The following is a 15,744-nucleotide window of genomic DNA, read 5'->3' as shown; positions in this document are numbered from 1 at the left end:
AATTTAGCAAACGTAGAACTCGAACTTGCTTAATTTCGCGAATAATCAGAACCGTTTTACCGTTTTACCGTTTTACCGTTTTATCGTTTTACCGTTTTATCGTTTTACCGTTTTACCGTTTTGCAATTGAAAATTCCAACGTTCACGGAAGAAGAAAGTCTTCTTAAAGGAGAGTGAAAGTGCGGCTGATTTAGCAACGGGATATCATTTTCGAAAAACTATGCGGTTATTAATATCAAAAATATCGTAAATAATAATATTTTTGTACTTCGATCCAAACATTTGAACGTTGGTCCGCGAAAGTAAGTAAGAAAAGCAACAAAACATATTTATGTCATGAAAAAATGACTTATTCTTCCATATAGTACATTTAATAAAACTAATGCAAGATATATTGTTATTTATATTATATTTATTTATAATATTAGATTTAATATAGACAAGCAAAATGCCGTGTAAATTGAACAAGAATTCAAAGTAAATAAATATTCAGTAAGAGAATATCCCTGATATCCTCCACGGTAAAGTAAAAGTAAAGTGGTAAAGTAAAGAGTAAATAAAGTAAGCATTTAAAAAGGCGTGATAGAAACATTAGGTTTAACTTAACAGGAATGAAAAGTAGAAAATTATTACGGGAATGCACGATATTAGAAGCAAGAGTCAAATTCTAGAAAAGATACGAAGACGGTATTTTTACGAAGACGTCGAGAAACAATGAATTATTACGTGATTACGAGTATAAAGTTTTTTCAAGCGTGAAGAAAGAGAAACGTTCGGTAGGAAAAAGAGTAATTCTTATCAAGATGATATCAAGTTTCATAGCGAGACGTCGCGTCCTAAGAAAGTGCATTCGAGTGTACGAAGAACGTTTACAGAGCGCGTCTGAGAAGCGATCGCACACATCCAAGTTCCGCTAGTGTGCACCGTGCACCGACGGCCGTCCCGCAAGGCCGGTCCACTTCCGGTCCCGCAGAACCACCGATCGACCTTCGCGCGGAAACATAAACGCGCTTCGTACTCGTATCTTTTGTTTGTAACTCGGCGATCATGCAACACGATATAATGCACCGAGCAAGGGAAAACAAAAATTATTATACGAAATTCCGTTCTTTGTCCGTTACAGAACGTGGATGCGCGTGATACTCTGGATGCGTCAATACCGTTAATTACGTATGTCCAGGCAACACGTTGCTACGTCTTTCAACAGACGCAAATTTATAATACGCTGATTTCTCGTGAAAAACGCTATCGCGTTAATTCGTTTATTCGCGATTCGTCGTTAATTCGTTCCAAATCGCTTAATCTTAATACCTACTAAAAACTACCATGGTTACTTTGTAAATCGAGTATTGTAAATCACAGTGACCAAATATTTATCCAAGATGCGAAGAAATTTGCGATATCGTTCAAACGCACACACACACACACACACACACACAAAAACGTATAATATATCTTTATACGAGATTATTTATTAATCAGATACGAAAGGAGAAAAAAACGTTGTTTCGGTCATTTTCTACGGAAGATATTATCTTTAAATACAGTTTCAGAAAATATAGTTTTCGGACTGTGGCGGATAGGACGGACCGAATCGTACGATAAAAAGAAAATAACTTTCCTAACTACGCGTATATGCTAAATTTCATATTACCGATAAATTTCGTATTACCTTATTTCTTTTGCAATTACCGTTCAGTCCTTGAACATATTCCAGAAATACTCATGATACAAGTCTTTTCTTTCCTTCGTAACGTAATATGCATCATATACCGTAAGAACTATTCGCTAAATGAAGCGAGAAAGCGAGAAAGCGACAAGAAACATTGTAAAACATACTACGACCGACTATTTTTCTATTTAATTTTCTAGCTAATTTTCTATGCTTTTAATTAATTAATTAATGAATTTTCGCTCGCGCGTTGAATTTCGCATAAAGCTATGCGACTCGGGGGAAAATTTCATTTTATTTCTATATAAATTACCAATTTTATACATAATTTTGTTCGTATAAAATTTAATTCTATTTTCGTTACGTTACGTTACGTTACGTTACGTAAAGTTAGATTATACACTTGAAATCTCAATATATACGATCTTGTATATATTTTTCATACTACTAACTTGTGACTCGTAAAGTTTTTAAAAACATCTGTTCGACGAACGGACGACATTGCTTCGTACAGCGGTAACTATTAGTCGGTAGGATATCGTGGAAGAGTGGAAATTTTGGTGTAACCAACGAGCGGGAGAACGGGAAGAATTAAACCGTAGGAAAATGAAGCGTCACGCGGCTATATCGGCCTCTTCTCGGATGTTCGCAAAGGCCACGACGATGGTAGTTACAACTATGGCTGCGACGCCGACGGTAAGGTCAAGGCCCTCTGCAACCGCCCTACCCAACTCCCATGCAGCTTCGTGGTCACGTGACGCGACTCAAGGTCTTTTCTCCCTACTTTAACCACGCCATCCACCACGATGCACCAGGATTGCACTTTTTTTCGTATATTTGGACGAACGCAGTCTCATAACGTTTTACCTTTATCGAGAACTCGAGAAAACGTTCTCGTTCCTGTCACTCTCTCTCTCTCTCTCTCTCTCTCTCTCTCTCTCTATTTTCCAGCCTATTTTCCAAGTTCTCCGTTTCGCTTCTATCCGCAGACTTCGAAACTTGTCCTTTGTCCCAACACTCTACATACAATGTTTATATATTTTTCTTCTAATATAAATTTTTCTTTTATTAGCGAAGCGAATATAGCGATATAGAAGAATATAGCGAAGACTTTGTATAATAAAACGCAACGAACCAACGAGAACGGGTATATATTTTATCAGATATATCATACGTATTACGCATATTATCGATATGGTATCGGATATCGTATAGTTTCGATTCGTAAATATCGATATATATATATATCAAGATATAAGAATGGCAGTTAATTAATCAAGTGGTTAAAACACGTCGTTTTTTACTTTAGTCCGACTATCTGCGTACATGTTTTAATTTGGCGACGAAGAATTATTATTCTCTCACGGAATGGACAATTTTTCATTCGGATGTGTCTTTTCGGGGGTATTTTGGGTCGCTAAAGCCGTAAACGAGACCGTTTGGCGGAAAAAGATGCCAACTGCAGAACCGCCAACACCGTGATCATACAGAGAGGTAAACGGTAAGCAGCAGAACGAGCGACGATACAGTCAACGCCACCGTTTCACATGCCAATTTTGCCGCTCAGCGTTCGCCGCTCAGCGTCCGCCGCTCAGAGAGCGGCATGATGAGAGCGGACGATGAATATTTTATACGGTAAAAGCGGTATAATATTATTAACAGTACTACTATTTCACTTGCAGATTGATTTTCCGTACGCAATTATTTATAAATCCTTGATACAAGTTATCGTTACGTTGCACAGAATCGCACAATTTACCAGTCTACTGGAAAAATGATCCTTGAAAAATGTTTCGTATAGTTACGCATCCCTCAAAAACCATCCGTATATGTACATGTATTTTATGTGTACAGTGTACAGTGTATAGACATACAAACGATGCAAATTTTCCTATATGATAATTAACAAAAGGAAATAAAATTATTTTTATATACTTGTTATTATTATTTTTATATATAACTATATACTTCGATATACCATAAAATCCTTGAATTTTGAATTTAACGTTATTTATAACTGAACGATAGTAAAAGCTTTAGTAAAAAAAAGTAACTTTAATACGTTCAAGTGGAACGAATAACGTTGCTGAATCGTCCTATAGCGTAATTACGACGTTCATATTTCATCTACGGTTGTAAATATACAAAGATTCGTTATCGATCGAGTGTATAGATTATCAGTATTCCACAGGTACCTACTCCGTTCTCTTTATGCGAATTATAAACGTGTATTAAAAAGTACGCTAGTTTCTCGAACTCTGCCGATTCACTTGTCCATTTGGTAATAGAACAAAGCTTTGGAAAAAAAGTAAGCTTCTGGCTATACTTTCTGTCGCTAATTTGAAAAACTCATCGGTGTTTCTATATCCGAGAATCGATTTTCGATTACAGGGCAAACAAAATTTTGCCCCTAATCGGCACGATTATGTAATCGTAGCACGATCGACAAGGGTCTGTATGATTCGCGATGAACGAATAGAAACGATAATAAAAGGGAATAAATCGATAATACAAAAGAGAATTTCTTTTCATACAACGCTTCGTTCGCCATAAAATCGAATTTGAAAATATAAAAAGTGGAAATTGGGAAAAGTTAAGAAATCGCATAATTACGGTATTTTCGATTTGCTTATCGATCGATGTTAGGTTCGTGCCTAGATAAAAGATACGAGGATGGCAGGTGACGCGGAAGAGGGATCGATGACCTTAAGAGTACACGACGCCGGCTCTATTTCGAGCGGGTCGTACATATGTATATACCGTAGGCCCCGATTAAGATTCAGAATGACCATGAAAGAAGCAAGTACGACGAGCCACGTTTGTTTTCCTATTACGTTAGTCTTGTCAATGCAGATAATACGCGGGCCAAGTAAGACGTTATCGTTGAGCACATCCACCGTTCCTTCCACGTCCAGAATTTTCGTTAGAGATTATCGTTAACGTTTCGCGTCGTTTTAACGTTACGCTGCAGAATGATTTTCATAACGTACAGAATGACGCAAAGACAGTGTCGGACTAAAGCTTCCGCAGGCCTCCTTCGTAGAAACATTCTTTAAATGGTCTTTGAAATATAGACAAAAATGTTTAGTTTAGTTTTCCCTCAAATGTATCTTTTTAAAGGGTAAATTTAAAAAAAAAGGTAAAGAAAAAAGGGTTACAACCTCCTCCCGTACCTCTTCTCTTAATCGACGCTGGCGCGAATAAAAGTTAATTTACGTTCGAGCGACTGAAACGCGTCTTCTTTCGTAAATGCTACGTTACTTATTATTAACATTTGCAACAAATGCAACTTATTATTAACATTGATTCTCTTATAATCGTTAAAAACTATCGGATTAATTGGTTGGGTCCAAGAGACAAATTTCAATTACCAAAAAAAACGCCATGTTTCGCGGAAATGCGTATCGGCGACGTAATATCTCCCTCTATAAACGGACATCAAAGAAGGATATACGTGCGCAACGAGTTACGAAGTGCATAAATCAAACAAACTGTCAAACTCAAATTTATATAAAACGAACGAATGCGTTCGTCCCGTGAACAAAAATGAATACAAAAATGAATAAAAAAATTAATACAAAAATTACGTACACAGAACGCATATAACTTTTTTCGCATATTTTTTTCTGCCATGTCAATGTAAAAAGAATTGACGTATTCGAAACGTACGCTTCTTTAAGCAAATGTCGGTACAAACGGTATCGCACAATGCAATCCTTTGTAATCCTATGTAATCCTTTTTCTAATTCACCTACGTATTTTTCTGTTACGTCAAAATAACAAAATATCGGCGTATCTAAATTAAAGTTACTTTATCAGACTGTATGGTAAAGTTACCGAGAGACTTACTACGAGAGAATCGCTAGACTCGGTTGCTAGGAAACAACATTTTATAAATTTATAGCCTAGTCGATATTTGAGTCGATAGTTTAGTGAGAAACTAACATTTATATTTAAAATTATAGCAGACGTTTTAACAATCGAATTATTTACTAATGAATACGATAGAAGAATTAAATACGATAGAAGAAACACTTTTACTCAACTTAGAAAGTACACGCTAAAGCTGCGAGCAAGGAGAAACATGCGAGCGAGTCGAAAAATTTCATACGATCGATTGTCTTGCTGCTTCTACCGAACGATAACGTGCGATAATTGCACGTTTACAAAGACTGTACGTTACACAATGAGCATACTAAGGTATTTCATAGAAGCTTTCCTTGCAATCGCGTTCCACGTAAGTACAAAAAGTACTGGATTCGACGTGGAATCTCTCTGCCCCCTCTCTGTGTTTCACTTGCAAGGTAGGCGCGGGTTTTCCTTTCACCCGGGCCAGTCAGCTCGAGTAGGCCCAACTGCATATACATACGTACACGCTTAATATCTCGTTGAACGCGCATACGTTCCTACGTAACAACTTCACACGAATATTTTCCATGGCTGCGCGCTTATGAACGCGCCTTCTAACCTTAATCGCATATACCTTTTTCTCGTTTCTTCTTTTTCCTCTTTTCTCTTATTTCACCCATTCTCAGCATTCTCCGATTTCTCCTTTTACTTACGAACGACGATTCGATCGAAATCGAAATACCAAACAAATTTCAAAATACTTGCTACAATCAAGATTTTTATAATTAATATATTATCGGCGTTGTACAGCGCTAAAGATAAAACTGTTATCCGCGATCGAGCCAAAATGTAACATATTCGATAGGATTTATCTTTCACAGCCAAAGATCATTCTAAGAAAAATTATAATCAACGTGAATTTCAAATACGTTGCTTTCGCGATCGATCTTGTATTACGATATATTCTACGATAGTTGATCGGCGAGCGATCGAAAGCGAAAAAAATAAAAACGTTCTAGATAAGACGACCAAGGTTACATAAAAATACGAACAATGCCCATTTTTCATTTGCTGGATACGACACTTTATACGAGGTTATATGTACATGCATGCCGATCGAGGATACTCAGCGGTCTGGTCTGAGTGTCAATTAAAATTATTATAGCCGGTCGAGAAGCATTTTTCAGCAGCATCGGGAAACCGGTTCGCTTTGGCATCGGCTGCAATAGCCAGCTACCGTCGTCTCGTGTAAGTACAGTACCGCATTTTGTTTTCGCCTGGCTCAACGAGATCGCGTCCAATTGGTTTCGCTGGTTTCGCGCTTCGGAAAAATTCACACCGCCGATGCCGATAGAAAACGATCGGTAGCGGCGCCTAATAGCTTAGTTAGATCGCCTTCCCATGATTCCCATTACATACAGATAGCGTAACATTCGCAGCCTCTACCCTATTGTTGTATGATTTATTTAAAAGGAAAATCCGACGTATATATAAAATATATATAGGGTGTGGCAAGACGCGAGTTACAACTGGACAAAAAAGTTATTTCATATAGAAATAAGTAAATGTAAATCATAATATTTCGATTCGCAATTTTCTTTTCCAGGTTATATCACGCGTCCTGTAAAATCCTGTCAAATGCTGTCAAATGCTGTCAGGTGCTGTCAAATGCTGTCAAATGCTGTCAGATGCTGTCAGATGCTGTCAAATGCTGTCAAATGTTGTCAAATGTTGTCAAATGCTGTCAAATGTTGGCAAATGCTGTCAAATGCTGTCAAATGATGTCAAATGCTGTCAAATGTTGTCAAATGCTGTCAAATGTTGGCAAATCCTGTCAAATGTTGTCAAATGCTGTCAAATGTGGGCAAATCCTGTCAAATGTTGTCAAATGCTGTCAAATGCTGTCAAATGCTGTCAAATGTTGTCAAATGCTGTCAAATGTTGGCAAATCCTGTCAAATGTTGTCAAATGCTGTCAAATGTGGGCAAATCCTGTCAAATGTTGTCAAATGCTGTCAAATGCTGTCAAATGCTGTCAAATGCTGTCAAATGCTGTCAAATGCTGTCAAATGTGGGCAAATCCTGTCAAATGTTGTCAAATGCTGTCAAATGCTGTCAAATGCTGTCAAATGCTGTCAAATGATGTCAAATGTTGTCAAATGTTGTCAAATGCTGTCAAATGTTGGCAAATCCTGTCAAATGTTGTCAAATGCTGTCAAATGTGGGCAAATCCTGTCAAATGTTGTCAAATGCTGTCAAATGCTGTCAAATGATGTCAAATGTTGTCAAATGTTGTCAAATGCTGTCAAATGCTGTAAAATCCTGTCCAATCCTGTCAAGTCCTGTCAACCTAACCCCAAAATAAATAAAAACTAATTATATCGTCGCGTATCTTACGTTTCTACTGGAACGTAAAGGAATGTTGCGTTTCTGCGTTACTTTCCCCTCGACTTGTCCACATCACCGCCTAATTGCATTTACAGTCGCGTGTCTGCTGAATCAAAAATACAGATTTATTATCCTGATGATCGTTCATCGTCATATAGATGAGATCGAAGAATTGTCCTCCAGAACCCCTTGGGGTTAGGTTGACTAATTTAAAAAATCATTCAGGCTAATTTATTTTCACCAAAAACATTTAAATGCTAATAGCAAATTGGCAATGGGAAACGAACAGATTTCAAAGGGATTCGTATCGACGATCATCGTGTGCAACCGAAGCAAGTTCGTATTTAACGCTTCTCTGTTGGCAATATTTATAATACACGGGGCGGTACGTTTACAATCGTCGTAAGTCGATTGGATAAGAAAGTAGATGAGCGGAGGAAAAAGCGTGGCTAGCAATAAGTACGCGGCATGCTCGAAAAACTTACTTTGTGAAAACAAATAGGAGGAAGAAAAGAGGAAGATTGCCGTCGAGTAGCAACAAATGATCGAGGTGCGGTCGGGCCAGTAAGTACGTCGGGAAAGGTTCATCAATATTCATAAGTCTCACTAGGCCTATCCGCGTCTCAAGGATCCAGGGAGTTTCCAGTACACGCTCCTTCTCCCTATCTCTATTTTTCTCTTTTTCTCTTTTCATGTACGTGTCGTGTGCGACTACGTATACCCGACGAAAGCCATTCGCGCGACACGGATTTGTCTTCGTAATGCGCACATTGCACGTATGCGCGCATACCTATTCCCACTGCATAAACTGCATTCTATATCGACATTGTCATATCGCGTTACCGTTTTCATATCCCTGTGTGCGTCGGGGCAAACATATATTCGGATGTCTCCTTCTACCTCAATACTCCTTCTACCTCTGATAAAATCGCAAAATAAACAAAGACAAATACTCTGAAATATCAGCTGTGCTATATATTTGAATCTAAAGTATTTCACGCTTTCTCATCGTTCAAGTTAGCTGTATCTGGAATTACGTCGTTTTCACAAAAATATCGAATACCGTTTAAACACACAGGGCCAACATTAATTAAGAAATATTCGTTTCGATATTATATAGTATGTATATATTCTATATGTAAATAATATTCAGTTTTAATGAGCAAATTTTGCAAAACAACCTGTACATTTCGATATTATAATAACGAACTTTAATCATTTTTATTACGTTTCATTACGTTTTATTACGTTTTATTACGTTTTATTACGTTTTATTACGTTGACCAAACGGTAACGGCATTTGCAAATTTTTCTTCCAACTAGATTTCCAACTAGAAGGAAATTATTCAAATAATTAACTTTAAAACGTATACATGCATGCGCAGAGACTAGATAATATATAATATCGGTATTGTCAACGACTATTTTTCAGCCAAACAAAAGATATCAACTTTTCCATAATAATTTCAATATATTGACTCTTTATATTTGGATAATACGAATATAGATGTCTTTGTTTCTTATTTTTCTTTGTATTTCTATTGCTTTTTAAAACCAAACAAGTTATATCAGAAATCATTATTTACGAATTAGTTGTATTTAGGTGCGTTTAGATAGGTGCGTTTAGAATGTATAATGGATAAGCTGTGTATCGCAATAAGAGTCGAGTTGTTTTAAAAGTTTAACATATTCTTAATAACCTTAATTGTACATGATGGCTTATAAACATTGACTTAATCTAAAATAAATATTTGACAATTTAATTTTTCTTCGAAATTCCATTCATTTACCATTTAATAATTATTTCAACATTTAATTTTACATTTTAACATTTAATCTCTTTATAACAAAATGTTTGCTCGCTCCTTTTTGATACTCGCCGAAAGTACCTACCAAATTTTAATCCAATCCACTACGTTACGTTATAATTTTAAAAAAACATTTTCTGTTAATGCCAATTTCTCTTTAACACAGTCTTTATAGCATTTACTTAGTTCGTTCGTTTACTTGTACGTGCATACATACGCGCATACGTATGTAGATCATATGTATTTGTAGATATAGTCATGACAGTCCGTGTATGCGTACGCGTATTCGTATACGTATACGTATTGCACGTGTAATGTATACACATGTACAGTATATACTTTGCGGTCGTGATAAGATCGAGAAGGAACTTGCGCAATCTCGAGTTGCGATTACCACTGTCGTGGACAGACCCGTCGCCGCCACTGTCGATAGATTTTACCTGTATCTTGTATTTTCTATTCTATTAACGGAGAAACTACTCGTTACCTTAAAACTTTAAGATATAGAGGTAGATACATAAGAATCGTATGAAACTTCTTAATGAAAATGACTTTCGTAATGTTTCCAACGGTAACGCTACTTTTATCTTGCGTTGCCATATTCTCAAGTCGGTGCTTAAAGGTTACGTTAACACGAGATACATACAACGAGGCTAGGCTATCTCTACCGCATGTATCGCGTAATAGTTGCCATTACATTTTTATTTTTTTCCCATCTATCTAGTATCCAGAATTTGAAGTTTCGAAGGAAGAAATTTTAATCGACCGAGTGTTTACAGAATATTTTTCTAGGTTAGGAAATACGTACCGTTCGTTCATTGCAAATCCGCGAGATGACCTCGAAAGTGATTTGCAGGCTTTGGAAGAGGCGATTGCAAAATCGGAATGTCTGATAGCAATACGCGTTTCCATGAAATTTCAGATACGCAGCGTGAAACATCGTGGATGAGCAACATTTGACAACTTGTAGACTTTATTATTGGATTTCCTATATGATTTTACATTTAATCTGAACAATTGAGAATGCAAACGATACGATTAATACAAATTCCACGACTAATTTATTTTTCTTATTTTAAATTTTTAACATTTTTCTTATTTTCACATGTCACATGTAAATACATACATATATGTATATACGATAGAGGATTCGGCCGAATAACGTGATTAATAATAATTGATAATAACACGAGGCGATTCTTTATGCAGAAATAAGAAGGACATATAGAATACGAGTTTTCTTATGTGACGCTTCGTTCTCGAGAAAATCGGCTTTGAAAATTTGTCAATGATTCTATGCTCGAACGTGGCTAATTCCGAAATGGGCAGTAGTACGTAAACAACCGTAATTCCTGTAATCTTAGTAAAGCAATTATCTACTTATAAGTAGGTAGATATAAATATATAATAGATATATAAATAAATGCAGCGAATTTTTATCATTATTATTGGTAAATGTTCGCAAAACATGTGCATGATTCTTTGACATGTCGTCAAGGTCATCAACCCAAACACAAGGTGTTTGTTCGAGTGTCGCCGTTCGTTAAAAACTTATTATTTAAAAAATGTTTAAACGAAAGTACATCATTTTTCGCACATTATTTACATTGAAATACAAGCTGATTCTTGATTAACTTAAAATTCGATTTGCATCACTGTTATCATATATATGATAAAGTACGATATTATTATATTCAATTATAATAATCAATGTATATATGTATATATGTATATTGATCCTACTGTATCGAAATATCAAATAATTGTAATATAAACTTTTCAATGTGACAATAACTTTTTAACAAACGGCGACATCTAATTGAAATCTTCGCAACGCTTTACTCAGGTTAACGACCTTGTATTATTTTTCAAAAATGATAAGCCACATGATAGATATAGAAGAAAGTATGTCGGTGCTAAAATTTGTATCAATAACGTCATTACTGATTGTGTTCGCTATTCTCACGTATACCGCTATAGGCTAACGCCCCATTCATTCGATCCCGTTTCCTTTTTTCTGTAACAGCCAGCCTCGAGTCAGTGATTTTCTTGTGTTCTTCTACTTCTTCTCCCTATTCTCTCAACCGTTTTCCTTTGTCTTTCTCAATTTAGTTCATTATTTCGATAAAGAATATAAGAAGAATGAATTTATTGTACGAATTCTTCTTAATTTATAATATATCGAAGATTGATTTAGCTTCAAGGAATAAATTAAAGCAAAAACAAAATACATCCAGCGTGCTCGTGTACATACTCAAAAATGATTGATTGTAATATGCGCAAGCCTCGATGTAATAAGGAAATACGATACAATACGATACGATACGATACGATACGATACGATACGATACGATACGATACGATACGATACGATACGATACGATACGATAAGATACGATACAATACAATTTCAGTAAAGAATTATTAGCAACATACATCTTGTAGAACAGAAAGCATTATTAAATTGTTTGAGAAAGTTGTATAACTTTGATTGTACACCATATGTCGTAAGATGAACTCGTTTTCTAATTATTTTCTTTACTGCTTATCTTAATGCACAACCTTATTTTACCCTTATCTTGCTATTACATTTATTTTGCTATTTTGCTATTTTGCTATTTTGCTATTTTATTATTTTGCTATTGTCTATTCGATCCAACGTATTCGAACGTTATCCAACTACTAACCATTATGTGTATACGTCTATCTATTATTTATTGCACAAATCTTTACCTTTTCATTTAATTTACCTAGTTAATTAGCTACGCACTTTATCTTCGCACTGTCCTTCTTCTTCTTTTCCAATTTCTTCATCAGTCTACAGCCCTATTTTTACTCCTTCGTTCTTTATCTCTCCTATACTAAATATCTATATATGCTATTACTGATCCCTCTAATTGCCTATACTCTCTTGTCACGAGCTCAAATAAATAAATAAATATATATATATGAACTAGCAAGAAACTATACACTATATATTAAATCGATTCGATTCAACGATAGTTTACATTTTCGAAATAATTCTTGTAAATGGAGTGTTTTATTAATTCGAGTAACTTCCCATTATAAAAACTTCATCGTGAAAGAGGGGAATGAGAAGTACTATAGTTTAGGTCGGAGAAAAGTAAAAAAGATCGATATTGAGATGAAAGAATCGTATAACCTAAACAGGACAGCTAATTATTCTTACATAATTTTTAGTCCACGTAACAGTGTAATTCTTGCATCGTTCTATATAGTTTTCATAATTCTGGTATATCAAAATACGATTTGGTAATAAATACAGAAATTCCATTAGCGAACATTAATTAAAATCCAATAGAATGTCAGACTTTCGTTTCAAGTTCCTTGATCGAAGATAACTTGACTACGCGCTAGATTTCGCGTTCGACCTTCGATTTGATAACGTTAGGATAACATTTCGATGAGAATGCATTTATCACCTCACACGGAGCGATTAAACCGACTCACATAAGATTTCATACACGTGAAAAGTGATATCCTTATTAAAAGAAAAACGAAACACGACATACTAGTACTAATAAAAGCGTTCCACAAATAGATAAAACTAAAACTACTAAAAATATTGCTAGCACTCTACAAATAATTTCCCCCTATATTAAAACAATATTTACTTTTTTTTCTCTGCATTACTACAACCAAAAATTTAAATGAAAATGATTTAAATTAAATGATCTCTGCACAATTTTATTCGTTACTTATTCCACGACGATCCTTCTTTCCACATACAAGAATCTCCAACGTTCGAATTTTTCCAACGTTCGAAATTCGAATTTTTCTGTAGTTGTTTAAACGCGTAAAGACGTTAAACATCGATAACGACATAATAACAAAGTGGATGCGTAGACAAGCACGGGCTGGAATTCGATAGCTCCGTTTCACATACAGAAGTCACCAAATTGCATCATGAGATGGTGAATTCCAATTTCCATATCGATCTTTAAACACATAAAGGTGTCGAGCGTCGACGAGTCAACATAGTAGTTTCGTAGACGAGTTAGAGGTCGAACTGGAGCTCGATAACTCGTCTTCTTGGCTTAACGGATTCACTTAGAACACGAAACGTCCATATACAGCGCGTTACGAGAGAAAGAAGTCAGCGTGCGCGCGCGCGCGCGCGCGATAGAAGAAAACCTTCAGCCACAAGAATCTCGCGTTAAGGAGCACTGATCCGCACTGTGCATCGTGTATTACCCCGGGGATAGAGGTGGGGATAGAGGCGCAGAGTGCAAGAGGGGAGCGCAGAGGGGCTCAAGGCCGGTCACGCCGTCATGCCAGAAAGCCTGCGCGCCGAAATATCATGACTGTTCAACTCGGTTAGCCTCTCTTGCTGCTCCGATTACTTCGCCCCGTTCGTAGACACGCGGCTATATCACGTTCTCGTTCTTCTGTCGCGGACGAAAGTCGCGGAATCATGAAAATTTTGTGTCAACAATTCCGTCCCATGGATTAATATACAGAGCGGAGTAAAAAGGGATAGAATTGTGATGTATAAAGTATAAAAGGGAAGGAGAGGCGGATAATCGACTCTAGGACAGGTGGTACAAACACGGAGGCTGACAGCTGATAGTTCGTGACTTTTGTATCGAGGGAAGTTACGAAACTCGTTACCACGAGAAAGGCTACGACACAGTCTCGCAGGAAAGAAACGGAACACGTCGGTGTGTGAGAGCGTGCGTGTCGAGTGCATTCGCGAGTGCATTCGCGGTCGAGAAAGAGAAAGAGGAAAAGGACGTGAAGAGACAAAAGGGAGAGACGGAGAGAGATAGATAGTTAGAGATAGGCAGACAGATAGATAGGTAGGTAGATACATAGATGGATGGATGGATGGATGGATGGATGGATGGATGGATGGATGGATAGATGGATAGATAGATAGATAGATAAATAGATAGATAGATAGATAGATAGATAGATAGATAGATAGATAGATAGATAGATAGATAGATAGATAGATAGAAAGACAGATAGATAGATAGATAGATAGATAGATAGATAGATAGATAGATAGATAGATAGATAGATAGATAGATAGATAGATAGATAGATAGATAGAGAGAGAGAGAGAGAGAGAGAGAGAGAGAATGCGCGAAATCGGTAATCGATCGATCTGCGATCGAAATTCACTGCGTCGCTAGGATATCGTCCTACCAAAATTGCGGTGATGCCCTTAAAGCGATTTTAAATCGGCGAAAGAACACGTTTGTCAGGGAAAAAATAAGGCGAAATGCGAAATGAAGGGCGAGACGTGGAAGAAGGGTAGAGTAAAAGAGGAGAGAAGAAGAGACCGACGAAAGGAAAGGGGATAACGAGGAGAAGGAGGCGGGAGTCGAGGGGTCATCGGGAAACATAACCTCTGTACGCGCAACGTTCGAGTAACCGACCAAAGTAATTTTCGACTTTACCTTCACTTCCGATACACTTCCGCGTATCTGGCTTCCTTACCTTATGTTTCGTGCAACCCCACGATCGCGATGAAGATTGCCCGTAAGCGTTCGCGTTTGAAGCCAGCGTCTGAGATCACACAACACTCTTGACAGTTTTCCGCGATGATGTACGGCTCGGCTGGTATAGTTTTTTCGGCTAGCACACGAGGACAGACAGGCCAATAGATCACAACACTACTACCGACACTTTCGATACGCGACACTATGGTAGACGTACGATCGGGCGTCTTCGGACGAAGTAACAGGCAAGCGAAAGAGCTTGGCACACCTTCGCGTCACGTTACAACGAGCCACGGGCAGCTACAGGCACGGGCTACCTCGGACTCTCCGTCTCCGTCTCCGCTGTTGACTGGTGGCTACCTCACACCACAAGCTCGTCTCGTACCTGTGTCTCTCTTTCTCTCTTTTTCTCTTTCTACGCTGGTGCTCCGAGCCAGCAGCCGGTAGTACAGTGCATTGCCACCAGATGGACGTGTGCATCAATGTACATAATGCATATAGCGAGCGATTCTACACGAAATTGATTCGAAACGATACTCGAGAAATGGACACGAAAGAAA

At 37.2% G+C, this 15,744-nt stretch overlaps 2 protein-coding genes across 5 annotated transcripts in view; one reads left to right on the top strand and one right to left on the bottom strand.

The window, feature by feature from the left end:
- LOC117235693 (nuclear hormone receptor FTZ-F1 beta) overlaps window positions 1-15,744 on the bottom strand; it is a 30,329-nt gene extending 14,585 nt beyond the window's left edge. For 2 of the 4 annotated variants that reach the window (XM_033497977.1, XM_033497978.1), the window contains exon 1: window positions 15,183-15,744. The gene's annotated coding sequence lies outside the window, so the exon portion shown is untranslated. The remainder of the gene's footprint in view (window positions 1-15,182) is intronic. The other 2 variants (XM_033497976.1, XM_033497975.1) reach the window with 1 other exon arrangement.
- Window positions 7,170-7,793, top strand: LOC117235798 (keratin, high-sulfur matrix protein, B2D-like). The gene has a single exon (XM_033498139.1). The coding sequence runs from the start codon at window positions 7,170-7,172 to the stop codon at window positions 7,791-7,793; it is 624 nt and encodes a 207-aa protein (XP_033354030.1).

This window comes from Bombus vosnesenskii, unplaced genomic scaffold, assembly GCF_011952255.1.
Source record: "Bombus vosnesenskii isolate JDL3184/JDL3185 unplaced genomic scaffold, Bvos_JDL3184-5_v1.1 scf7180000013319, whole genome shotgun sequence".
Lineage (NCBI taxonomy): Eukaryota > Metazoa > Arthropoda > Insecta > Hymenoptera > Apidae > Bombus > Bombus vosnesenskii.
This window is presented reverse-complemented; position numbering and strand designations above follow the sequence as displayed.

Coding starts and splice junctions, on each gene's coding strand:
- LOC117235798 (XM_033498139.1), top strand. CDS start 7,170: ATGCTGTCAGGTGCTGTCAAATGCTGTCAAATGCTGTCAGATGCTGTC.